Source organism: Felis catus, chromosome A2 (assembly GCF_018350175.1).
Source record: "Felis catus isolate Fca126 chromosome A2, F.catus_Fca126_mat1.0, whole genome shotgun sequence".
Taxonomy (NCBI): Eukaryota; Metazoa; Chordata; class Mammalia; order Carnivora; family Felidae; genus Felis; species Felis catus.
In genome coordinates, this window is record NC_058369.1 from 86,641,639 (window position 1) to 86,669,440 (window position 27,802).

General features: G+C 35.3%; 1 protein-coding gene across 11 annotated transcripts in view; it reads right to left on the reverse strand.

Annotated features, from left to right (window-relative positions):
- The window catches only part of CACNA2D1 (calcium voltage-gated channel auxiliary subunit alpha2delta 1), a 496,078-nt gene that overhangs the window by 212,005 nt on the left and 256,271 nt on the right, over window positions 1-27,802 (reverse strand). For 10 of the 11 annotated variants that reach the window (XM_045052315.1, XM_011280348.4, XM_011280351.4 and 7 more), the window contains exon 4: window positions 18,918-18,977. The exons of the other annotated variant lie outside the window; for it this stretch is intronic. In XM_045052315.1, the coding sequence (XP_044908250.1) occupies window positions 18,918-18,977 (60 nt within the window). The remainder of the gene's footprint in view (window positions 1-18,917; window positions 18,978-27,802) is intronic. 11 annotated transcript variants of the gene reach the window in all.

Consider the following 27,802-nt stretch of genomic DNA (forward strand, 5'->3'; position numbering starts at 1 on the left):
GCATCTTTTACAGAAGTTGAAAAAACATTCCTAAAATTTACATGGAACCACAAAAGACCCCAGATAACCAACAAAATTCTGAGAAAGAAGAAGGCAGATGGCATCACAATTTCTGATTTCAAGCTACCCAATAGTAAAGCTAGACCCATCAAAACAGCATGGTACTGGCATAAAAAAAAATAAAAAAAAAAAAAAAACAGACCAAGAGAACAAAATGAGAAATAAAAATTCAGAAATAAACCCAAGCATATATGGTCAACTCATATGTGACCAGGGAGCCAAGATACTCGATGGAGAAAAGACAGTCTCTTCAATAAATGCTGCTGAGATAATTGGATAGTCACATGTAAAAGAATGAAACTGGACCTTTATCTTACACCACTTACAAAAAGTAACTTGAAATAGACTAAAAACTTAACGTAAGACCCAAAATCATGAAACTCCTTGAAGAATACATAGGAACAAACTTCCTTGGCATGGGTCAACTGGTACTACAGCGAACTAAAAATTTCTTGCATGGTGAAAGAAAACAAAACCAAAACAAACAAAATGACCAACAAAGTGAAAAGACAACCTAAGGAATGAGAACAAAAATATTTGCAAATCATCTATCTGATAAGGGGTTAATATCCAAAATATATAAAGAATTCATGGAAGTCAATAGCAAAACAACAATGAAACATACACACACACACACACACACACACACACACACACACACACACAGAACCAAATTTAAAAATGGGCAAAGGATCTGATCTCCAAATATGATATATGAAAGGTCAACAGGAAAATGAAAAGATACTCAACATCACTAATCATTAGGAAAATGCAAATTAAAACCACAGCAAGGTATCACCTCATGTCTGTTGGAATAGCCATCACTAAAAAGACCAAACAAACAAACACTGATATGGTTATGGAGAAAAGGGAACCTTTGTGCACCATTGGTAGGATTAAAAGTTGGTACAGCCAGTGTGGAGAACATTATGAAGGATCCTCAAAAAATTAAAAATAGAGCTATTGCACAATCCAGCAATTACACTTCTGGAAATATATCCAAAGGAAATGAAAACACTAATTCAAAAAGGTACCTGTACCCCCATGTTCACAGCAGCATTATGTACAGTACCCAACGCATGGATACAACATCAGTGTTTGTCCATGGATAAATGGATAAAGAAGCTGTGGCAAACATGTTCGATGGAATACTATTCAGCTATAAAAATGAGGAAATTCTACCATTTGTGACAACATGGATGGACCCTGAAGGCATAATGCCAAGTGAAGTAAGTCAGAGAAAGACAAATACTGTATGATCTCACTTATATGTGGAAACTTCTAAAAACAGAAACAAAAAACTAATGGAAAAGGAGATTACTTGCCGTGTTACTAGAGACAAGGGGTGAGGGAAAGGGGAATTGGAGGAAGATGGTCAAAAGCTGACTACTTCCAGTTATAAGACAAATAAGCAGAAGGAACGTAATGTACAACATGAGGACGATAGCTAACACAGCTGTAAGGTACAGAAGAAAACTGTTAGGAGTAAACCCTAACACTTGTCATCACTCGGAAATTGTTTTCCTTTATTATTATATCTTTCTTTTACTGTAATTACATCAGAAGACAGATGTCAGCTGAACCTACTATAGCAATCATTTCACAATATATGTAAATTACCATGCTGTATGTGTTAAACTTATACAATGATGCATGTCAATTATTTGTCAATGAAAATGGGAGAACAAAAATTTCAAAGAAAACCCTATAAAAGCTAGAGAAATATCTGGGGAGCCTAAGGATTAACATCTATGCTATTAAAATAAGAGACATTGATATTTTCTGTCAGATGGTTTCATTTCCCTTTTAGCCAAAGAAATAGGCTATAGTCATCTTGAATATATCATTTGGTCATTTTTACTCAGCATAAGGATTATGAAAAGAGAATTTAGTAGTTGAACCATCAAACACACATTTTAGATTTATTATAACTTGGATTCTATAATTTGTTCTCTCTCGAGTGTAACTAATACTCTTTATTTATAAAACCAGAAACGCTCAGAACATGAAAACATAAAATACTTAAGATTTTCAAATAAAAGTCTGAAAATGTAAAATTGATTAGATTTTACCGTTTGTGAGCTGTAAGACAATGGGATTCCAACACTGATACAAATACAAACAGCACAGAAATGCTTTCAGGATATTTTAATGGTTTAAAATAGCTATGCTAAAATATACATGTGTGGGTTTCTACTCAAAGCAAGATTATAATTTATCAAAATCAGTATTTTGATTCTGTACTGTGCTTGTATTTTTTAACATTTCACAGTTTTTTTTTTTTTGAAATCTTTAAAAATATGTTTCAAAGGGGAAACAGCACATCTGTAAGCAAAATCAATCTCAATGAATGTAATGATTATATATATGTTTTTGCTGATGGCAGGTTGTTGTATACTTTGCAGATTCTACCTGGAAGCAAGCAGGAGGAACATAAGAACCTGGGGGGGGGGGGGACTAAATTTGATTGCTAATAAAATTTCAGTTATACTTGTTTAGGCAATATTGAATGTCATCAATTTCTTAATAATGTGACATCATTTATAGTTTTTATTTAAAAAAAAACTTTTTTGAGAGAGAGAAAGAGAGAGAATGTGAGCGCATATGCATTAGCGGGGAAGGGGCAGAAAGAGAGGGAGAGAGAACATCCCAAGCAGGCTCTTCAATGACAGTGCAGAGCCCAATGCAGGGCTTGATCCCATGAACCAAGAGATCAGGACCTGAGCCAAAATCCAGGGTCAGACACAACAGACTAAGCCACCCAGGTGCCCCTATATTTCCTTTATTGAAGCTTGATTCCACTTCACAAAGACCTGTGTGAAGGCTTCCATGCATTATTTCAATTAAGTATCAAAATAACCATGTGCTATTGGTACCAATATTATTCCCATTTTGTTGATGAAGAAACTGCAGTTTAAGGATTAAATAAATAGCCAAAAATCACACTATACGAAATAATGAAACTCTTCTTGGCATCTTGGTTGGCAATCCTATTTATCAGAGTATGTCCCTTTTAACTGTAATAATTTTGAATTAATGGTCCAGAAATAATTTTAGACTTAATATTAAAGTAGATAACCAAATATTCTGTTGAATGAATTGGAATCCGAAGCACACCCTGAGTCAGTACTTTTCATGTGCAAATAGTACCCCCTTTAGGGGGCTGTTTAAATATCAAATGATTTATTTTCTGCTTTACAGAAAGCACTGGTTTACATTTTATTTTATTTCCTTCACCATGTTCTAATAATTTGTTTAAAAGTAGAACTTATAATATCAAGCTGATATCCAGGCAATAATCAGATATATTTTTGCAGGAACACTTGTGTTGGACATTCCTTATTTTGGCTTTGAAAATGCAATTAATTTTAATACTACCTAACGTTTTCTATTTTTTACCTAATAAATGCTAGCTGTAGAATGTGAAAGGAAATAAATCCTCGTAGGAAACAGAAATGGCAATCAGCATATCAGCATAAGAAAAGCCATGACTTACTTGTTTTTAATCCTAAGTCTCATAGACTTCCTGAAGCTTAAAAACAGTTTGGAAATATGCAAAGTATAGAACCTATTTTGGAAGGTCAATGAGACTATTCACCTTAGTGGAAGCCCTAAACTACCTTGGGATTCTCTCTTTTTAATTTTCCCACATCATCTTCCATCAAACCAAGATTCAGGAATCCATGCACAGCCATTTCTTTGGAAAGGTGAAGGAAGAAAGGAAAACTAACGAAAGATAGCGAAACTAAAACAAAATGAAGAATTAAACCCATGGTTCCTCACAGTCTCAGAGAAATTATAGACCTATTCTTTAAAATAAGGGGTAGAGAGGGAGAGTGGCAGGAAAATAATGAAAGAAAATAAAAGACAAAAGAGTTTTTAAAGATGAGATTATTTATAAACTGGCAAAGGAGCTGCAGAACAGACAGAAAAGGGGGAGATGCAAAACAGATTATTTAGAGAAGACAGCTACATGAAAACAAGGAAGGCACAGATGCATATGAAAAGACCATCATTCCAGACAGCCTTCAGGAAATCATGCCAAATGGAAGAAAAAAAAAAAGGATGCTTTAAAAAGAGTATATCAAATACCAATTATGGAAAACAGAAAAGGTGGTCCCATTTATATTAAGTGATATTCCTGATGAAAAGAGCATTAAAAAAAACTATACAAAAATATTCAAAAAGATGTTGAAAGTTCACATTTCTGAAACAAAATTAAAACCGGAATACAAAGACACCAAACAACGAACAGTAAGATGTATTATTCCTAGTTCAACCTCAATATTGAAGAACATATTAGGGAAACAGCAAAAAAAAGCAAGTCAATTCAGGATGGGTCCAGGCCCTAGAATCAGACTGGCCTGAGACTTCTTTAGAGCCACTTGTATCAATGACAGAACAATGAAAATTGTTTCAAATTTTGAGGGGGCTGGGGGGAGCATATATAGCCAAAGTTACTTTCAAATCCAAAATGAAATCTCAGGAATTTGCAATCGTGCAACAACTCAGGGATTAGAGCATTCTATGGCTTTTCTTTGTTGAACTACTTGATCAAAAAAATGCTTTGAATCAAACTATGAATTAAAAACACAAATAAATAAGTCTGTATAGAGGAGCTATGGTAGAAGTTCTGATGACACCATTTAAGCCATCAAAATATAGAATGAGGATTAAACACTGTGGGAATTATGGTTTTAGAGCATAAGTCTTAGATAAAAATAATAATCTTATAAGTTTGGGGATGTATGAAGAAGGTGACAGAAATATTAACATGTTGATATATTCATGGTAGAAGGTACTCTCCTATCACAAATTCATACATTCTGTTCAAATCAGAGAACTGTGATTTTTTTTTTTTCCGGGTTATGTCATGAAAAAATATGTGAAAAAAAAGAGGTAAACAGATAAATTGAATATCATCATGCCCACTAGATGTAAACAAAGAATATATCTAGTATTTAAGAGAGATTTTAATTTTTCTTTTGTAGTGACCTATATATCACTTGGATTTTTAAAGTCATGATACTGAAATATTCTTGTAAAAGCAATTAAGGTATTACTCTTTCAGAAGGAGAGTGGCTGAGCAAGCCTGATTATTGTCACTATTGCTGTTTAGGTAATAACTAAACCCAACTAGATTGTTTTGAGCATCCAATTTCTTATTATAATTTTCTTTCTGATATTCTAATCTATTTACCGCTCAATCCCTTGTTTCTAAGCTTTAGAACTGCATTCAGACTGACTGTTTTTATTGTGATAATTAGTAAGTCCTCCAGAAAGTGGTTGCCAAGCTTTCTTCAGTCTTAATACACATGATAGATAGGTTATACCCCATCAGTTACACTGCTCTCTAGAGATGGATTCTGTGTCTTAGCTTCACCCCCATACGAAGTCACTGAGAACTCTCTGGGGAGGACATTAGGGAAGACTTTGAAAAATGACTTCCAGGTGGTTCTTAAAAGATCCCCAGGAGAATTTCCCCCACAGTGGTGAAGCACTATCACAAAGTAAAGCAATTCTTGCAATGCAGCAATTTTATAGTTTTTGGAATCTAATAATTTAATTAACATGTAATATACCCCGTAACACACAATACTACAATTCCATGATAACTAATTTCCTATAACATTCAGCAATTACAAGCTCTATTACTTAGATCACAGTATGTCTTCTGATGAAGCAGAAAAAGGCATTTGTAACTGTTATTTTAAACCTGAATTCATATAAAACTTCACATTTTTTTTTGTGCCATTAATCGTAACGTAATTTAACAGTAACATTTTGGACTTTTTTTTTTTTTTAACTTGTTTTCACTTGTGCTGCCTTGATTTTAATACTGCTGCTACCATATAGGCATATCTTTCATGGGCAGTTTGAGAAAAGCAACACATTGCTTTCTAAATTCAGGTTTGTGTCACCTACACTACTGTGTTCTCATATTTGGTTGTCTTATTGGTTTAAAGATTTTAAACTCCTTCATCTTACTTGATTCGCAAAACATTTGTGCCAGAAGGATATACAAAGCTGTGTCTTCCACTTGCTTATAAACCTGTTGATTAGGGGCGCCTGGGTGGCGCAGTCGGTTTAGCGTCGGACTTCAGCCAGGTCACGATCTCGCGGTCCGGGAGTTCGAGCCCCGTGTCGGGCTCTGGGCTGATGGCTCAGAGCCTGGAGCCTGTTTCCGATTCTGTGTCTCCCTCTCTCTCTGCCCCTCCCCCGTTCATGCTCTGTCTCTCTCTGTCCCAAAAATAAATGTTAAAAAAAAAACAAAAAAAAACCTGCTGATTAAAGCCTCATGATTATTCTCTTCTGTTTAATTGACAATATAAAATCTTATTTAACTATGTATATAAACCAAATTTGTGGATGCTACAGGGCAGTAGGGAGACTCTTTGATTCATAATTTGATTAACAATTTCAAGAATATCTGTCTACAGGCTGGGGTGGGAGATTGGACACAGATGGTGGTAATGGAGATGAAGAGAAATAAATAGTTGCATGATATATTTGAAATTGACAGAATTTACACATGGATTATATAAGGGGTTATGGCAGAGAAAGAAATTAAGGATTACTCTTTCATTTTGACTAAATTAACTTGGGAGAAGTTGACATTATTTGAGATGGGAAAATCAACAGATGATCAGAATACTAGGGGAGAAAGTAATGGAAACAGCAGTTCATCTGAGCATGTTCGTGACAAGCAGGCAAGATAACTATTAATGGAAACAAGTGGTCAGTTAGATAAATGAGCCTAGAACTCAGAAAAGAGACCTGTGTGGAATTATATTTAAATACAATGAAATGGATGGGGTATCCTGGGACAAAGCATGGGCAGTAAAGACAAGAGGGCTATGACAGCCCTAAATTTAGACAAGATTAGAGCCACTGTAAAGAAACAAGTACTAAAAAGGAAACTGATAAGGAACGGATAGTGAGAAAACAGGAAAATCGGCTAAGTGGGGTTTCCTGAAAACTAATAAAGTGTTTGAAGAAAGGGGTACTTGGAGGTGGTCCATTAAAATGATATCAACAGGGGCGCCTGGGTGGCGCAGTCGGTTAAGCGTCCGACTTCAGCCAGGTCACGATCTCGCGGTCCGTGAGTTCGAGCCCCGCGTCAGGCTCTGGGCTGATGGCTCAGAGCCTGGAGCCTGCTTCCGATTCTGTGTCTCCCTCTCTCTCTGCGCCTCCCCCGTTCATGCTCTGTCTCTCTCTGTCCCAAAAATAAATAAAAAACGTTGAAAAAAAATTTTAAAAAAATGATATCAACAGACCAATTATAAAGATCCACAGAATATGCCCATTAGATTCGATGACATGGAGGTAAATGCAAACTACAAAACAGTTGTGACACAGATGCAGTGTGCACTCAGACTGGACTGGGCTGGCCAGCGGGCAAAGGTGAAAATGGAGAGAGTGTGAGGGTGTACATTTCCTTTGAATTTAGCAGTATAAGATAGCAAAGAAGTATGGTGAAGCTAAAAGAGGCAAGATAGATAGACTGATTTAATGACAGAAGATACCAAAACAAGTTTGTATACTGATGAGAAAGTAAAAGGAAAAAAAGAAAGTCTTGATTAATTAGAGAGAGGATAGCATGAGGAATAAATCTGTTGACAGGCTGTTTCGGAAAGTTAGAAGATAACAAAAGGCATAAGCTTCCAAGAAACTGTCCATTTTGCACGGATGGGGCAAGTTGGCCATTCCCCTAAAGTCCCATAGCATTTTTCTTATATGTATTCAAATCCAGGGCTAAAGTCTAGCTACATAATTGTTGAAACTTGTAGATGAATATTTTCTAGGTTTCTTTCCATTTTTTTTTAAACTGTCAGCTTTAAATCAGGGATATCTCAAAACTTTCTTCTATCTACTTACAGACTCTTTTTTTTTTTTAAACTAAGCTTATGGGTACAATAAATACACACTCTCAACATTAGCCAAAACCCTGTTTCAGCAGCTTTCTTATATTCTGGACACATAATATCCCTCCAGCTAAACCAGTTCACTAAACCCGAAGTCCTCATGGGCAGCTATCCCAGGCAGCCCCCCAAATCCAAATGTATCCTATTAGTGACAGAACTCCATGACCTACATAAATTGCCTGTTCCTCAAATTTAGGTTCTTTATTTTAAAGTTCCAAGTTTCACCACGGGGGTAACCCTTTAGAAAGAATGCTCTCTAGGCCGATTCTTCAATTCCTGAAGCATTCTCTTTGCCATAGTAATGTGAGCAAAGTAATTAACATAACTCTAACCCCACTAAACTGAAATTATTCCAGCATCTGATGTTATTCTTAAGATAAAAATTATCTCTGGGAAGGGAGTTATTGCCCCAGGGCCCCAGTCCACAAGGATCTGCAGTAAATAAATACATGTATTAGTGTCTATATCCCCTACCGTTCCCTTCAAATACATTTTTTTTTTAATATAGAAAGGTGCACCAGAGCTGTTTTAGGTAGCAAGCACACCAGAACTTCATACACAGATAAAGACAAACATCAAAAATAATTAAAGACTTAATTTGATACCCTCATGCCTTCTGCTCACTTCCAAATGTAGTCATTCTATGCGAATGCAGTCTTACTCCATAAATGAAATGTAAGTTAAGTAGAATTTAAGTCAGTTCAGTCAGTATTCATCTGCCACCTCTTGTGGACAATGCACATTTTCCTTCTCAAGTTGTAACTAGCTGCACTTAACCACTAAAAAGGAATAGGCCAACTTTTTGGAAGAAATGCATCTAGAAGGAGGTAGTGCCTGCTCTATTAAAATGATCATTTTTGAAGATCTTCCAAAGTGCTATGCATATTTACATAAACTATCTCATTTAATTTCAAACAGGTTTTTGGAGATATGAATGTATACAGCAGTGGGGTCCTCCATGCTGAACTTGAACTATGACAATATACATAGAGAGTTGAAAAAAGGTTTAGGAATCTGTTTTCACACATTCATTTGCTGGAGGTCAACAGGTTGTTTCCTAAAGGAAAAATACATGGACGAGAGTTCAAAGGGACACTGAGGAAGAGGAGGATATGATAAGAAAAAAGTCTCCTCAAAGACTCCTAAAGAAAGGTGTTTATGCCCCCATTGAGAGAAGTATTAAATAAACCATGAATGAACTCTTCACTTAAGGAACTTTATGATACAGGGACTATGAGAACCAGCTTCAGAGCCCTGGTGATTAAAAACCTGTAGGGATGCTATTTTTGTTGTTGGCTTGTATGAGCTCCATATGTGTTTTCAAGATTAACCCCTTACCAGATACATGGTTTGCAAATATTTTCTCTGCAGGTTACCTTTCACTGTACTGATTGTTCCCTTTGTTATTCAGCTTTTTTTCCTTTTGTGAAGTCCCACTTTGTTTTTGTTGCCTGGGCTTTTGGTGCCTTATCCATGAAATCACTGCCAAAAACAATGTCATGAAGCTTTTAGTCTAGGAGTCTTACAGTGTCAGATCTTATGTTTGAGTCTGTAGCTATTAGACAACAATATTGTTGAAGACGGAGAAACTGGAACCCTTGCACACTCTTGGTGGGAATGCAAAATGGTGCAGCCACTAAACAAAACACTATCAAGATTACTCAAAAAAAAAAAAATTAGAACTACATATGATCCAGCAGTCCCACTTGTGAGTATATATCCAATAGAATTAAAATCAGGATCTCAGAGATACTAACAGTCCCATGATAGCTAAGATGTGGAAACAATCCAAAAGGCCATCAAGAGATGAACACATCTACAAAGAGAAGGTAGCGAAAATAGCACACATAATATAATTTAGCCCTTAAAACGTAGGAAATTCTGCTACATGGAAACATGGATGAACCTTGAGAACATTATGCTGAGTGAAATAAGCCGGGCACACAAAGACAAGTACTGTATGATTCCACTTACATGAGGTATCTAAAGTAGGCAAATTAATAAAATCGAAGACTGAAATGGTGGTTGCCATGGGTTGAAGGGAGGGAGAATTGGCAAGTTATTAATCAACAGGCATATAGTTTCAGTTAAGCAAGGTATATAAGAGCTAAAGATCTGCCAGACAACATCGTACCTAGTCAGCAACACTGTATTGTACACATAAACTTTGTGAAGAGGGTAGATATCATGTTCTATTCTTATTGCAATAAACTTTAAGAATTTGATATTTGATTTAATGGAGTTTTGCATTAGCTTCTACTCTTTTCAAATGGCGCATTCAAATATTGTTTACCTAGGTTTTAGAAACCCCTCTATGCCCACAATCATGTGAACAACTCATCTTCAACAAGCAGGAAAGAACATCCAATGGAAAAAAGTCTCTTCAACAAATGGTGCTGGAAAACTGGACGGCAACGTGCAGAAGGATGAAACTGGACCACTTTCTTACACCTAACACAAAAGTAAACAAACTCAAAATGGATGACACACCTATATGTGAGACAGGAAACCATCAAAATCCTAGAGGAGAACACAGGCAGCAATTCTTTGACCTCAGTCGAAGCAACTTCTTACTAGACATGTTGCTGAAGGCAAGGGAAACGAAAGCAAACATGAACTATTGGGACTTCATCAAGATAAAAAGCTTCTGCACAGCAAAGGAAAAAATCAACAACACTAAAAGGCAGTCTACGGAATGAAAGAAGGTATTTACAAATGACATATCAGATAAAGGGTTAGTATCTAAAATCTATAAAGAACTGGGCGCCTGGATGGCTCAGTCAGTTAAGCGTCTGACTTGTGCTCAGGTCATGATCTCACGGTTAGTGGGTTCGAGCCCCCACATCAGGGTTCTGTGCTGACAGCTCAGAGCCTGGAGTCCGCTTTGGATTCAGTGTCTCTCTCTCTCTCTCTCTGCCTCTTTCCCACTTGTACTCTGTCTCTCCCTCTATCTCAAAAATAAATAATAAACATTAAAAAATAATATAAAAAAATAAAGAACTAATCAAACTCAACACCCAAAAACAAATAATCCGCGAATAAATGGCCAGAAGACGTGAATAGACACTTTTTCCAAAGAAGACATCCAGATGGCTAACAGACACATGAAAAGATGCTCAAAATCACTCATCATCAGGGAAATACAAATCAAAACCGTAATGAGACACCACTTCACACCTGTCAGAATAGCTAAAATGAAGAATACAAGAAACAACAGATGCCGGCGATGATGCAGAGAAAGAGGAACACTTTTGCACTGCTGGTAAGAATGCAAACTGGTGCAGCCACTCTGGAAAACAGTGTGGAGGTTGGTCAAAAAATTCAAAATAGAACTACCGTATGATCCAGCAATTATACTGTTAGGTATCTACCCAAAGGATACAAAAATACAGGTTCAAAGGGGTTCATGCATCCTAATGTTTATAGCAGCATTATCAACAACAAACTGTGGAAAGAGCCCAAGTGTCCACCGACTGATGAATGGATAAAGAAGATATGGTATATATATATATATATATATATATATATATATATATATACACACAATGGAATATTACTCAGCCATCAAACAGAATGAAATCTTGCCATTTGCAACAACATGGATGGAGCTAGAATGTATTATGCTAAGCGAAATAAGTTAATCAGACAAATACATGATTTTATTAATATGTGGAACTTAAGAAACAAAACACACGAACATATGGGAAGGGGGTGTGGAAAGAAAAGAGATACAAACCACAAGAGATTCCTAATGATAGATAACAAACTGGGGGTTGATGGAGGTTAGGTGATCGGGGTGATGGGCTAGATGGATGATGGGTATAAAGGAGGGCACTTGTGATGAGCACTGGGTTTATATGTAAGTGATGAATCACTGAAGTCTACTTCTGAAACCAATATTGCACTGTATATTAACTCATTAAAATATTTTTAAAAACCTCTATGGTTGGGAACAGAGCCATTCACTCTGTGTCTACATAGGACACACTCTGACAGCCTGGGATGCACCAGGTGACAGCAAGCTGAGCAGAACTGTATTCTTCCATGGCGGCAATGATGGCAAGCAGAAAACAGAAGCAATGGGAGTTAGGAGATGCTCTCTGGACTACGTGAATAGCCATCCAGGGACTTTTGTCAACCTACTTGGTGAACGCATGGACAAGTCATGAGGTTTCTAGAAAACATTTTCCTTGATGGAGAGAGAGGGTTCATAGGAGCATAGAGAGACTATTATTGAGCAACTAACAGAAATAATTATGCTGGTAGAGACTACAGAAGCAAGCATTTTTACATAAACTGATATTCAAAAGGCTGTTATTTTCAGAAAATTGTATTGCCAGTTAGTGGCAAAGACAAAATTCAAAACAGACTTGCATAATTTCAAGCCCAGTGTTCTATAACCATGCCACGGCTCTGGACAAATATACTCAGACATTAAAAACTGCTGTTCAAATAAATTTTTCACTATATCTCCAGTACAACTGACCATAACGTTTATAGTAAAAATAGATATCTCAAAACTACAACTAGGTAACTTTTAATTTAAAAAATTACATATAGGCTACTGTGGGTTATGCATGGTATACCAGACTACAATTTTCTTAGCAACGCATCAGCCATAGTTCTTATCTCCAGAAAGTTTGCATTTCAGTGCTGAAAGAGAGTAGAAAAAGGAAAATTACGCAATGAGTACATATTTGAATAGGAATATATACTGGGTATAAGGGGCCTACAGAAAACAGACAACAAATCCAAGATTAGGGGATCAAAACCGAGAGGAAATTGGAAAGAGCAGATTCCTAGGCAGACACCATCAAAAAGTCTGAAGATGGGGGCTCCTGGGTGGCTCCCTCAGTAAAGTGTCCGGCTCTTGATTTTGGCTCAGGTCGTGATCTCACAGTTTGGTCCATGAGTTCAAGCCCTGAGCAAGACTCGGCACTGAAAGCATGGAGCATGCTTAGGATCCTCTGTCTTTCTCTCTCTGCCCCTTCCCCATGCGCTTGCTCTCTCTCTCAAAATAAATAAATAAAACATTTTTTAAATGTTGGAATGGAGGGCTTCTAAAATGTCAGAAATTATTCTATTTGTATCTTCGGCATCAACCTTCTTTCCTTTGTACTGTTAGCAAAACTATCTTCACAGGGAGGCAGCACAGCAGTTTTTAAAAAGTCTGAAGATGAAGTAAAGAACATCGCCTTACAGAAACGTCAAGTTTCACTCTGTTTTGGTTTTAGAACTTCAGGATGATAACAGCTGCTGCGGAGATGGTGCAATAGAAAATTTAGGAAAAGTAAGAGGGTAGCCGACCATGAAGGGCCTGGTCTGCCATTTATGCTAAACGGAGAGTCACTGAAACTTTTTAAATAAGGGGGAAAAAAATGGACAGAAGGTTATAGGCCAAACCTTTGCAGACTATGCATTGTGTATAAGTTGCAGTGATCTGTAAGGCTTATACATTTTTCTTCATCTTTTTATTTCTTTTATATAGTAAAAGAAATACATTTTATAAAACTTAATACAGTAAACCCCACCTTAATGCAATTAACTGGTGTCCAAAATTTTTAATAAAATGCAACCTAACTTATAGAGAGGTTAACGAAATAGCTAAGTTTAAGACAGCTCTCTTTTGACAGCTACAAGTGGGCACCAGTAATCAACTCTAGCTTAAATGGCAACGAGGATGATTCTGGGTGCTGTGGATGGCTAGAATCTTTAGAACACAGGCACCATTCCGGGAATCTCCCAATAATTTAGCAATGTTTCCATCAGTTCAGGGTTAGGATACTAAGGCAGCAGACTGGTCTTGAAAATACAGAGATCCACCATCCACCTCCTCATTTCCTAAGTCAGTGATAGCTGTCCTTTGCAACTTCTCCCTCCCTTCCAGAGAGGGGGACAGAAATGAACGAGAAGCATTTACACAGTTCTATTTAGATCTAAGTTTACAAGGTCCCAAACATATTAACATGATGTCTTACTTTAGAGGGTTCTATTGTATTGTCATGTACTGTCATATGAGTCTTGCTTTAACAGAAATAATTAGAAAGTGAAGTTAGGAAAATTATTAGTAACTATTTAAAATTATTAAATATGAAACCAATGTTATTATATAGGTAATTGATATATAAATATTTAGCTTCTATTTTTCAGTGTAAAAACAACAGCTAAGGAGTATCACCCAGAATAACTAACAATTTAAAGCCCATGGTTATTATTTTCAACTTTGCTTACTATAATGCTCTAACTATGGACATTCGTATGTATGCAGAAACAAAAAGAGTAAGCACCATAAATATACCTCTTTGCTATAAATTGGTTGCCTGGAATTTTGGGAGAAATCAGTTTTGTATTGTGGCTCCTTTTGATCTATCTTCATAAGGAGAAGAGATTGACAACACTCTTAAAAGAAAACAGTAGTAAAAAATTGAAAGACATGTAGCAAAAACATATTAAAATAGGCAACCTCTTGCTCCCAAAAGGGCAATTCAAGCAAAGGTAGAAACTAAAAAAAAAAAAAAAATGACTAAATCCAGTCAGAGTCTAAAATCATTTTGGTAATCTACTAAACTCCTTCATTTATTCATTAATATAGAATGCCACTCCCCCAATTTTTATCCCTAAAAAGTCAGTTCTTTCATATCTAGAACCTATACCACTGTATAACTTAGAATAGTGTTTATCTTTATACGAGGTAACCAAAATAAATATAGTATGTTTTCACAGTTCATAAACTGATAATTGTTTGTCCCTCAGTCAACAGAACTGATGGATTTCCAAGAAATGAATAAGATAGATGAAATAATTAAATACATAAGGCCAGTGCCTATTAATTTAACTCCTATAAACACAAAACTTTAAAAGCAACATTTCAAATTACAATTTGAGCAAAGTGATTTTTTTTTAAATATATAAAAATAACTCTAAATTAGGAGAACCAAGTTAGCGTGATTGACACTCAATAACGTTCAACTTCACTAGAAAAAAAATTTCACCTTCTAATTTAGCTTCTCTGTAAAGCTGAAGCTAAAAAAAGGCTCCTCAAATGTTTTATTTACTGGCCAATTTCGAGCCGTCTGTACTCAGTCTGCGCAGTAACACGCTGATGCTAATAAGCCATACATAAAGATCCTACTTATTAAAATACAAATTAGGCACCCCTTATGTTTATACATGTGTAAGTACAATTAATATTGCAGGCTTAGTTGGAAACAAAATTGCTTAAGTTAACCAACCATTGCAATGTAATCAAATGAGATTTCAAATGCAATTGGAAAAGATCTGTTTGGTAGAAATAACAGCAATTATTTCATGCAGAACAATTCCTTGTCTAAGCTCTCTTTTTGCTTCTCCCACCTGCCCTTAATAATCTGTCCATCATAAGTGACATGAAATATCACCTTTAACACCCGTAAGTTGCATGGAGACCCGAAAGGCAGCTGGTAGATACAGCTTATTTACAAATATTGGTTTGAACTTGTAAATGCATGACCGCATAAATCTTCATCCATTTAGAGTGTATGCCCTTTGTTACCGCAATTGTACATTCAATTGGGAACTGAGTGGCGTCAAGGGAGAGTGTGAATTACACGAGCCTTTCCTTGTTGCCAGCATTTCAGTGCTTTGCCTTTTGTTCTTGTTGTTCCTGAGATTTCTCTACATTAAAGAGTAGGAAGTGTTAATCAACATTTTGCCTAAGTAATATTAATGAAATTTGCCTACTAATACTTGAGGGAAGAATCAGAATATTGTATCTTTTTGAAATGTTAATGTACCTTTTATGAAATCATTTCTGCCTTCTAAATCATCCCAGTGTTAAATTATTAAAGGGTGGCATTAAAGAACTATCGCACCGATGCAAATAGTTTTCTATCTTAAGAGATGAAAGGATTATAAAATTTAAAAAGAGGACATTTTGGAATACAGTAGCATTTAGCTCCAAATTAAACATTTTTAAATGTTTGGTTAAAGTACTTATAAAACTTGCAATTATTTTGTGTGCTCTCCTAAAATAAGGGGAAATTTAATGTTGATGATTAAATCTGATTTGTCTATGGCTTGGAATGATTTGTCTAACTGTGGAACATATAGGAATTGAAGTATCATCTGATTTTCTAGAAAAAAAAAGAAAAAAAGTGTGTCTCATTTTTGCAATATTTGAATCTGAAGATTAGGCCATCTGAATTCACATTCTATTCTTCAAACATAAAATAACTTACAGCATTTCAAAGGGCTCTTGAAATAGGAAGGACTACTGTAAAGACCGGGTATGGCTGGCCTGGTAAGATATGGAAAATATCCATTCTCAGGGTACAAACTATGACCAACACATATTCTGTGAACATTGTTGACGGTCCTTCAAGAAGGGTACTCAGGAAATGAGTTGACAGAGCTCTAAAGTGGACTAACCTGTTTTCCTTTTAACAATCTCTTTTTCTGTCAATCAATATGTTCATAGGGCCTAAATAAATTGTGAGGTAATCTAGGGGGAAATTAAGAACAGAATTTGTTCAAGAATTCTCTTACACGGTGGTCACTATTTGCCAAGAACTCCTAACACTCACTGAGAAAACCACTTATTTTCTATTTAACTGTGTACAATTTAGTAATGGCTTCTGTGTCATTATGGGACCGATTCGTCTTCTTGCATGACTTACGCTAGCAGTGCCACTGTTTGGGGACAGGCACTGAGAAAGGAGACGACAGCGATGACATTTCAAGGTAAATTTTTTCACATTTTAACATCTGACAGATAAGAACACATCTTAACATTGCTTACGCATCATAATTTAATTGGCTTCTTTTTTTCCTTTCCTTAGCGATACATAAATGATTGGGTGCCTTACAAGGGATGATGGCTAGGATTCAGAAAAATATGATAACGGTTAACACACATCGAGAGTTTCTTGGTTCCTCTACAATGGCTGTGCATTACTTCTGCAAGGAGAATTACAGCATTGCCCAAATGTTGAATTAGTGTTAATGATTTTATGATATCAAGGAGTTTGCAATATATCTGGGCAAGAATCTCTTATAACCCGAAAGCGAGAACATAAGAGTTAAATAAAACAACACCAATGATATAAAGGCATTACTACATCCCTGCTTACCAGTTTATTCTTTACCACATCATTTGTCCCTCGGAAGCTAAAAAAGACATGTAACTAATAGATGACTGAGAAAGATTACCAAATTCCTTTCATGCAAAGAAAAGTTTATGAACAGCAAGGGAATATATTACAAAAGCTGATCCGCGTGAACTTAATGTTTTTTTGAGTTCTCAGAATTAAAACTAACTCAGAATTTAAACCAAGACAACACCAGTTGTACCATACCAACTCTAAGCAGAATATATGGTCTTGCTCTATACCTGTTATGCCTTTGCATTTCTTTTCCTATACCACCACTGAGTTGGGAGGAAAAGAGCAATTTCAATTTAATATTAACTAACCAAACAGATGTCTTTGGGGGCAAATTAGTGTGGCTGCTTTTTGTGTATTTGAGAAACAAGAACAAAAAATTCAACCTTGTTGTCCTTTCATCTAAAAGAAACTAACAACGTTGTAAAGCCCTTCATTGGATAAGCTTAAAATCTGCCCTCAATACTCAAACTTATGTTTCTAACTTAATCACCATTTTTTTTCTTTATATATTATGGATGATGAATTGATCTTTGTTAACTTAGCTATGACAAATGATTATGGCCTAAGCCTGTATCTACATGACACGAACCTCAGTTTTGTGTTCTCTGAAGCACAACTTTCTTCCCTTCAAATTTGAGACTTTTGTTTACAACATTCAAAACCAATTTAATAGTACAATAAAGCTGTCACCCATACCCTATTTTAAACATGCCCAAAATTAGTTACATGGAATTTTTCTATGATCAGAAACTATAGAGATTTTCACTATAAATGAAATAATTCAAATATGTAAGATAAATATTTTAACTATTAAGGGCAAACTTTTTCACTGTACCCCTGGCTATAACAAGATAGATAGATCAATAGATAAGATGAGGTCAGTTGAAATACTGAATCCATTCATAGATGTATTAATAGATATACGGACAGATACACAGATATAGAGATAGAAAAAAAGACGATGAAAGGATGGATGAACACATGAAGAGAAGGAAATACAGATGAAAGATAAATAAGCAGACAAAACTGATTACAAGGAAAATTTCTGCTATCTGTATAATTAGCAAAAGTTTATCAAAAACATAGAAACGCTAATATCAACTGGAACTTCTGAAAGCAGACCACAGTAAAAGAAAGATTGCATCTAGCCAAAGTGGAACCAATTAAATTTTAGAAAGTTTAATTCATTCATTCTCACTTCAATCACACTGCCCACCACCAAGGTGACTGTAATATGCATATCATTCTCACACACTCAAAGTTGTTAAAATGCATCTTGTCTGCCAACTAGTATATTCATATCTATAAATATGATTCAGACATTATAATGTAATTCTCTTTTAATATCATTAATTTTATAAATAACTTTGATTATAGGAGAACATTTCCAAAGACTTGTTTTAATATGGAACATAAGCAAGAACATCATGACTAACTTAATGGCCCTGATTACCCAAAAGCAATTGAAAAAAAAATTTTTTTAAACATTTATTTATTTTTGAGACAGAGAAAGAGCATGAACAGGGGATGGTCAGAGAGAGGGAGACACAGAATCTGAAACAGGCTCCAGGCTCTGAGCTGTCAGCACAGAGCCCGACACGGGGCTCGAACCCACGGACCACGAGATCATGACCTGAGACGAAGTCGGACGCTTAACCGACTGAGGCACCCAGGCGCCCCAAAAGCAAATTTTTTAAAGAAACAAAATGTGGCTGTGTTTTGATCTCATATCATCTTAAGATTCTATCAAGCACAAAAAGTTACTACTTAAGTGGTTAAAAAGGATCCTTACCGCAAAATCCTCTCTCCACTGGTGGGCTGCTTGAACCTTCTCTGCTTCCAAAGCCAAGCGCTGAAAAGGAAACATTGTATCTTAGAATTTGAATGATCACATGAATACACACTTGTGAATACACACAGTGCTGAGGTTTTCAAATCAATATAAGGACGCAAAAAGCACGAGAAACTCCTTATTTACGATGCATAACTCCTCAATCAGTAATCTAATCTACTAAAGTTGCTATGTGTATATTAACTCTTAAGTAATATAAATAACCTACTATTCTTGAATACCGTTGCTTATTAGCTCTGCAGCAGCAGAGGATACGGGCACCCTGAGTGCTTTCTTTCAATGACTAACATTTCAGTTTTAGAAAAAGCTTGAATGAGTAGAGTATATTCATCTTGGTAGCGCCCTGTCTTTAGTAAATACCTTGATTGCATGTATTTCTCTATAAATAGAAAGGAAATGACATTGAGAGATCAATAAATATGTACTAACTACTATAACTAGGCACGTTCTTAATAGCATATTAAGGTTTTTCTGTTTCTGTTTTGTTTTTACAAAAAGCCATAAAAATATAATAGTTTCCTTCTGGAGGAAATACATTCTTCTTCTCTCAGAGATAACCTGTGAGTACCAAACTATCAGAATCTGCACATCAACTGAAAATGGCCTGATTTCACATTCGCTCTTGTATGTTAGCATAGTTAGAGAATTCTAGCCTGACTTTTACTTTAGCACTTTTAAAATGTTACTCTGTTAAAAGTTCAGCTGGAGATAATATGTCTATTGTCAGTCTGCTAATGACATTTTATAGATAAATTCTATTTTTTTGTTTCTCTAATAGTTTTCAAATTTTTCTCTTTGTATTTCTCAGTGTTACTATTATGCTTTCCATGTGATAAGATTTTACAAGAGACAGTGACATTTAGCGATGAAGAACACAGATCTGAAAGCTGACTGCCGAGGCTTAAACACCAACCTTGCTGCATTCTAGCTGGGCAAACCTGGGAAATGTTAAATCTCTTCTGGTTTCTCAGGTGAAAAATGCCAAAGCTGGACTGTTGAAAGGATTAAATGAGTTACTACATGTAAAGTGCTTCGAAAGGTGCCTGCCAGGCAGTAAGCAATGTAAATGTTAGCTATCTAACTTTGAGGGTTAATTATGATTTCATTTTTATGCTGTCTCTTTGAAATGACAACTTAACGTTGAGTTCACCCGTGGCCTGCCTCCAACAGCTAGAAGACAGTGGCAGAAACAAGAAGAGATTACTAGTAAATACAATAAATATTAAACTCATTTTTAAAGACAGGAATAACCAGGTTTTAGAAAAGTATGAATCTCGTAGTGGATTAGTGGTTCGAGATCAGTGGTTTCTGATCTTTCATTATGAACTATGCTTCAATGAGTACTCTTCCAAAGGAAGTCCAGTTCACTATATAACGGAAACATACGTTTATGTCAGTTTTTATATTACTACTGACTTCAATTCTCAGCTATTCAAAACCATAATCTGTTCACTTTCTGAACTTTTAAGGAGGGATTACTGAGGGCTATAAAATACTGCCTGATGGGAGATCTTATAAACTAAGAATTCCTAAATCGAATTTAAAAGAAAACTCTCCAGTGTGCTTAAAAGGACAATGGTTTCAGTCTATCAGCCACTAGGAAAACATGGATTAGAAGAAGAGCTAGTAAATGTTAGAAATTAGACGAGGAAGAGTAACCGAAGGTTTTCTATCTGTAACAAAAAGAAAAAGCTCAACAAAGCAAAAATCAAGGAAAAACTGTATACATTTCAGTAATATTGCATTGCAATACTGCTGAAAAGTCAAATTCAGTGTGAAAATGTAGCAAAAAGTGAACAAAATGGCAAAGTAAATAGAGATGGGAGCAACTTCTTTGTAGGGAAACTTTAGGATGGGAAGATAAAAGACAAAATGAGAAAATAAACAAGAAGCATATTCTTGACAGAATTCAGAATACAAGTCTTCCTTTATTTTTAACAGGCAGTACAAGAACAACTAAATGTTCCTATGTATACGACAAATGATAAACTTAAGCATTTTGTTTTTAAATTTTTTCAATGTTTATTTATTTTTGAAAGACAGAGACAGACAGAAACAAACACGAGTGGGGAAGGGGCAGAGAGAGAGGGAGACACAGAATCTAAAGCAGGATCCGGGCCCCAAGCTGTAAGCAGAGAGTCTGACACGGGTCTCGAACCCAAGGACCACGAGATTATGATCTGAGCCAAATTCAGACGCTTAACCGACTGAGCCACCCAGGCACCCCAAGCATTTTGTGAATTTAAACAAAAATATTGGATAACACATAAATAAGTTAAATAATTTTTTCAATGAAGAAATATTAGAACTTTTCAATGTCTTTATGTCTTGGAGAAGGATGTTAAAATTTTTCCTTGCACAACACACACGAGGAAGATGTCCCACAAAGAACACACTCGGGGACATTCACCCTCAGGGTCAGACATGCTTTTCAAAGCTCCACTCTAACTACCATGCTGTTATCGACCCTGGAAAGCATAACGAAGTACAACTTAACTGATCTGATCCAGAATCACATGGCTTATAATATGAACATAACCCATGTTTAACAAGCCATAATGGCATTAATCATCACAGCTAGTTATTTCTAAAAAGAAGTGAAAGAGAGATGAATAAGAGCAACAAACTTCTAAAAGACAATTCTCCCAGGAGGAGAGTTCAAATCACCTTTATTTCTGATTATTATATATATTATATATATATACAATATATACATAATAAAAATTATACGTATAATTTTTAAACACTAATTTTATGAAGTAATGCCATTTACTGCAAGACTTTGAAATGGCTGTAGAAACCTAAAGATAGATAGTTATGTACAAGAAAAAAAAATGTGTATTTTAGAGGTTGATTTGAAGCTTGAAAGTTGCTAAATTTTATATGCCCAGCTCAGAAATCTATAAATGCATCATCATGAAAGGCACGTCTGTTAACTTCTTTGTTCATTAAAACTTAATGAAATCTGTTTTATCTAGTAAAATTTGTGATAAAACATTCGACTGAACTTTACACTTAAGAAGTCTGTATTAGGAACTAATAGAAACAGCTGCTGATGGTGCTCTTTCCTGTGGCAAAAGACCAGCTAGCCACGACTTCTAGAAAACTGACATGTCTTTTGGACACTTCAAGTCCTTAATTAACTTCCATTCTGGTGACATTTTTACTTTTCAAGCCAATTATCTACTGTTAAATGCCATAAGGCAAATTGCGTTAAGACTGATAAAATTCCTACCTAATAAAATGTGAATATTTGCTCAGTGTATAACTATAGTTATGGCTATAGTAATCATAATTGGCTATATAAGTATATCCTGTAATAATAACTTAATTCAGAATAAAAAACGTGTATTCTTTTCTCATTCAATTTATAGTACAGTTTAAGATAGTATCAAACATTAAAATCGAACCAAGTACAGATACAAAAGACCCAACTTGGCACAAGTTCCTCTGAGAGAAAACTGGAACTGAATTCTGCCCTTATTAAGATAAATCAGACAAATTCATGAAATGGCTTTATTATAAATGAAGCAGCAGGGGCGCCTGGGTGGCTCAATAGGTGAAACTCTGACTTTGGCTCAGGTCATGACCTCGGGGTTGGTGAGTTCAAGCCCTGCATTGGGCTCTGTGTTGACAGCTTAGAGCCTGGAGCCCTGCTTCACATTCTTTGTCTCCCTCTCTCTCTGCCCCTACCCTGGTCACACTCTTCCCTCTCTGTTGCTCAAAAACAAATAAACATTAAAAACAAAAACAAAAACAAAAAAACTAAAACAGCCTATGTGTATATGAAAATTCACATGTGTATATGAGAATAAGTATATATACAACGTCATAGATGTATTAATAATATACACATCCCTACCTACCTATTGATTTGAGCATTTAAAACAGAAAATCATTTCAAGACTATTTTGAGCACTCACAAGCTTAACAAAATGGGCGTGGACCTAAGCTTTCTGACTCGGAAGCTTACGCTCATATCACAAAACCAATTTTTAGTCTCTATTAAACTCATCAAAAATGTTAACATCCTCAGTCTCTTAGAAAACATATGAAGACATGGCAGTACCAAAACCAGAAACACTGGTAGAAAAATATTTCAGGCTAATGGAAAATTTCCCAGCAAACGTTTAGAAATTGCTAAAGACTAAAAACACAAACAGCACCATCATATATCAGCTGGGAGGCTATCTTTACATAGGTCTTGCCCTCAGATCCTGAGAGAATAGTCTTCGTCAGAGAAAAAGACTTTGATATGCACTGATCTGTAAGGAGAAAAAACAAAAAAAGGAGGAAGGAAGGAAGGAAGGAAGGAAGGAAGGAAGGAAGGAAGGAAGGAAGGAAGGAAGGAAGGAAAAGAAAGAAAGAAAGAAAGAAAGAAAGAAAGAAAGAAAGAAAGAAAGAAAGAAAGAAAGAAAGAAAGAAAGAAAGAAAGAAAGAAAGAAAGAAAGAAAGAAAGAAAGGAGAAAGAAACAAAATAGAGAATGGGAGAGGTTTATCAGATTAAAGAAAGATCAGCTCCCTTGAAGGCCTCTTCATTCTCAACCTTCACTTTTTTGTCATATCCTTATCTCTTCCACTAGCATTGAATTCTATCAGGTGATATGAAAGTCTAATAAGAGCAATATAATTCTATGGTATACACTGAAATAATTCTATCATTTTCCGTAACAATACCTGAATACATTTTCTCTTGGAAACTATTTTCCAAACCTGTATATAATATGCTTCCTAGACTGTATGTTAATTGCAGAGGAAAATATAAGTTTTCTGAAATATTTGACTGCAAAGAATTTTCTTTAATAGCTTTGAAAGGAAACCTTCAGGGATCATGACAATTCACTTAGACCCCAATAATGTTGATACTCATGTTAATATAAAGAATTGACTTAGAAACATCATTCAAGAAACATCTCTAAATCAAAACAATGTCTTTGGCTAGAGAATGTCAACATTTTTCTAATAAAGAGGTAATAGATATACACAATGGACGAATTCAAGTAAAATATGCATGTTATGTAATTAATGTACAAATAGTTAACACCCAATAAGGATTAGCCATTTATTGTGTTATGCCTATGTTGACAACTTTTTATTACTCTAATGAGTTTTGCCTATCTTCATCAAATGTTCTTAACATATCAAAAGAATCAGGGTAATCATTTGAATGGTCTAACAATACCTTCTGAAAATAGCTGACTTAGGTGACTGAACAGACTTTTATGTTTTGAAGAAAAGTGTACAGGTACAAACAATTACTTTGGAGGTATAATATTATGATGGACACACACTTTTCAATCAAACAGATCGGATTTCAAATTCTGGTGGTATTTGCTAACTATGGGATTTTAGGAAATTCAGTTAACATTTTATAGCATCGAAGATAAATACCTACCTTTATATTTTCTACTTATTTGTATGCTAATAAACTTGGTGGGGTTTGCTATTTGAATCTTACAAACGTGACTTCATAGACTAGGCTATTTTACAACTATAATCACTGATGACCACTTCAACATGTACATACATGACTGAAATCAATGTAAGCACCTTAACGATTCATAATTTGCACTGTATTTTGCCCTACATAAAATCTCTTGCCACCACATGGTGGTCCAAAAGCAATTCAGGGAATATAGTGATTTAATACAGTAAGTAATAAAATGACCTCAGTTTTATTTTATTTTTACCATAAAAAGAATGAGAAGAGAGAGCAGATTATTAGTGGTCTGTTTTCTCACCTTATTTTGTGAAATACTGAAAAAAGATAGTGAGGTGTGACATTTCCTTAGCATTTCTTATGCTGACAGGAAGTAGGGAAGACCTCAAGTAGACAACACCTTACTTCCAAATCTAATACTGTTTCATGTAAAAGGTAAAAACATTCTTCTCTTTCCAAAACTATAAGCAAATAATGGCAAATAATGCACAGTGGTTTTTTCTAGCGCACATAAAACAATGCATAAGCAATTTTTATTTAAATTCATATAAATATAGAAGCACCTGGATGGCTCAGTCAGGTAAGCATCTAACTCTTTGATTTTGGCTCATGTGATGATCTCACTTTTCCTGAGATTGAGTCTCGCATCAGGTTCCATGTTGACAGGGCAGAGCCTGCTTGGGATTCCCACTCTCCCTCTCTCTCTGCCCCTCCCCTGCTCTTTCTCTCTTTCTCTCTCTCAAAATAAATAAACTTTAAAAAATTCATATAAATATATATGCCCAGCAGAATTCTATCGAAGTCTTTGAGCAATTTACTATATCCTGGTGAAGAAAGATATTACTATGAAAATCTTAATGTATAGAGAAATTGCTTTATATGTTTTTAAAATCACATGTTATACTTACATACTATTTAAAACATTTCTATAAAGAAACAATGGTACTATGGAAAAGATCTGTTGACTGAAGAAGGCAGGCTGAAAACTCGGATTTGAGATTAAAAAGTTACAAAATTCCAACATGTCAACCGGGATGAGATAAATTTGGCATTTTTCAACACTTGATAACTGTGATCTCTAGGTAAATACACATCCAGACTGGGAGGGAAAAAATCTAGGATAACACATGTAGAGAGTTTACTTTTACTCAATAAATATTTACTAAATACTTGCTATATAAAAGTGTTGAGTGAATAAAAATATAGGACATAATCCCTGCTTCTAAAGGGTATTTATATATCCATGTACCATATAAAACTAGCACACACATACACAGACAATACACACAAACACATCATGTGATCAGTGATTGACAGATGATTTTCTAATGATTACAATATACATGTTTTGCTAATTTTACTTTATTTCAGTGAAATTGTGCCACACAGAGAACAAAATTTTGAAAGTACTGCTTTTATCAAAAATGGAAATATCTCAAAATTAAAGAAGATGAAAGAATCTTTTCTTAATTTTTTTTTAATGTTTATTTTTGAGAGACAGACAGGGTGTGAGCAAGAGATGGGCAGAGAGAGAGGGAGACATAGAATCTGAGGCAGGGTCCAGGAGCACAGAGCCTATGTGGGGCTAGAACTCAAGCACCAAGAGATCATGACCTGAGCCAAAGTCGGACACTTAAACAGAGTGAGGCACCCAGGTGCTCCAAGAAGAGAAAAGATTCTAAAGAGAGTACTGCTAGCCACTGACACTTTTTAGCCACAAGTCTTTTTATTTTTGTGATCTGGGGGGAGACTAAAAATACTGAAAAGCATAGAAAAAATAGTCTGAAATCCATTATTCAGAATTCACCTTTATCCTTTTTTATGTTTGCTTTAAAACCTTTAATATACAAAATAAAATATTACAAGTAACCTTGAAATTCTCCTTCTTCACCTCCCTTGATCAATTTCCCTACTCAGAGCAATCCCTGTAACGAATTGGTCTGTATCCTTTGGTATGGTTTGGAGTGTATTTTGTTTAACAATGTGAATGTTATCTGATGTTGACCCTGTTGATTCTTCTTTCTAACTGATAGGTTGCATACAGGATGAATGCCAAAGAGAAACTCCACCTGCTTCAAGGGGGGTGGCGATGATATGTCTAAGGAGAAACCACCATCCTTGCAAGTGATGGTTTACATTGAAAATGAGAATCTGGGGTGTCTGGGTGCCTCAGCTGGTTAAGCATCGGACTCCTGGTTTCAGCTCTGGTCATGATCTCAAGGTTCGTGGTTTGAGCCCCACATCAATCTCCACACTGACAATGCAGAACCTGCTTGGGATTCTCCCTCTCCCCCCTTTCTGTCTCCCCTCCGTCGCTTGTTCTGTCTTGCAAAATAAATAAATAAAGTTCAAAAAAAACGAAAGAAAAGAAAATGAGAATTTAATGTCAATGAGTTTTGAGAAATGGTTTGCTGAAGGTTTTGGAAAGTAAAGATAATGCCTAGAAAAGAACTCTCAGGTAAACAAAGCTGGACCTATTTCTATGGCCACTTTTTAGCACCACATCTCTATGCATTTAATGTATCTTCATCATTAGAACACACTTATTTCTTCTCTCCATCAAGAGATCATCATTCGTTCTGTGTAGGCATTTTTCATGCAGTTTGAAAGAAGCTCAATCAATACTTAAGCAAAACAACAGATCCAAATACATGTCGATTCCCTCTCACTATAGAACTATGGGTTACTAAGCCCATGCTTACAAAGATAACTAAATGCTGTTTTTATGTTTTACTTATGCTTGCTTAAAATACGCTTCTGAAGACTTTCTGCTTTTGTTTAATGACATGAAACATGAGCACATAATTATAATCATTATCTTTTTTTCAAACTCACTTTTGTTTTTCTAGCAGAGCAATCCCAAATTGATTCCAAGACACAAAAGATATATTTTTAATAAAATCCTATTTTAATGTAGAAAAATATATTCTAGTGATTTGAAAAATTCCAACAGACTCTGATAAAATAACTTAGCACAAGTTCATCTATTTGAGTTTACTGAGGAGAAAAAAAGGAGTTTGCCATCTTGACTATTGTTTATTGAGAGAAACAGAACAGGCGACATAATATATAACGTATATTTTAATTAAAACTATTCATAAATAAACTGACCAAGTGGAATAAAGTATGGAGTCTTATTATTTATATCTGTTCAAATATTTTAACACTCCTGTAAATAGTGGAATCATGACATAAACGAAGACTAAAATTAATAGTAAAACATTAATCTGTGATTATATTAAGCCAAATCACATATAAATCTTATACCATATAAGATGCAAGTAAGGCTACATGTTAATTCTTTTTTCATAGCCTATCATTTTATTACAATTGATTTGATTCCAAGCTATGTGAAAGAAAAATCTGATAATACAAACACTATTTT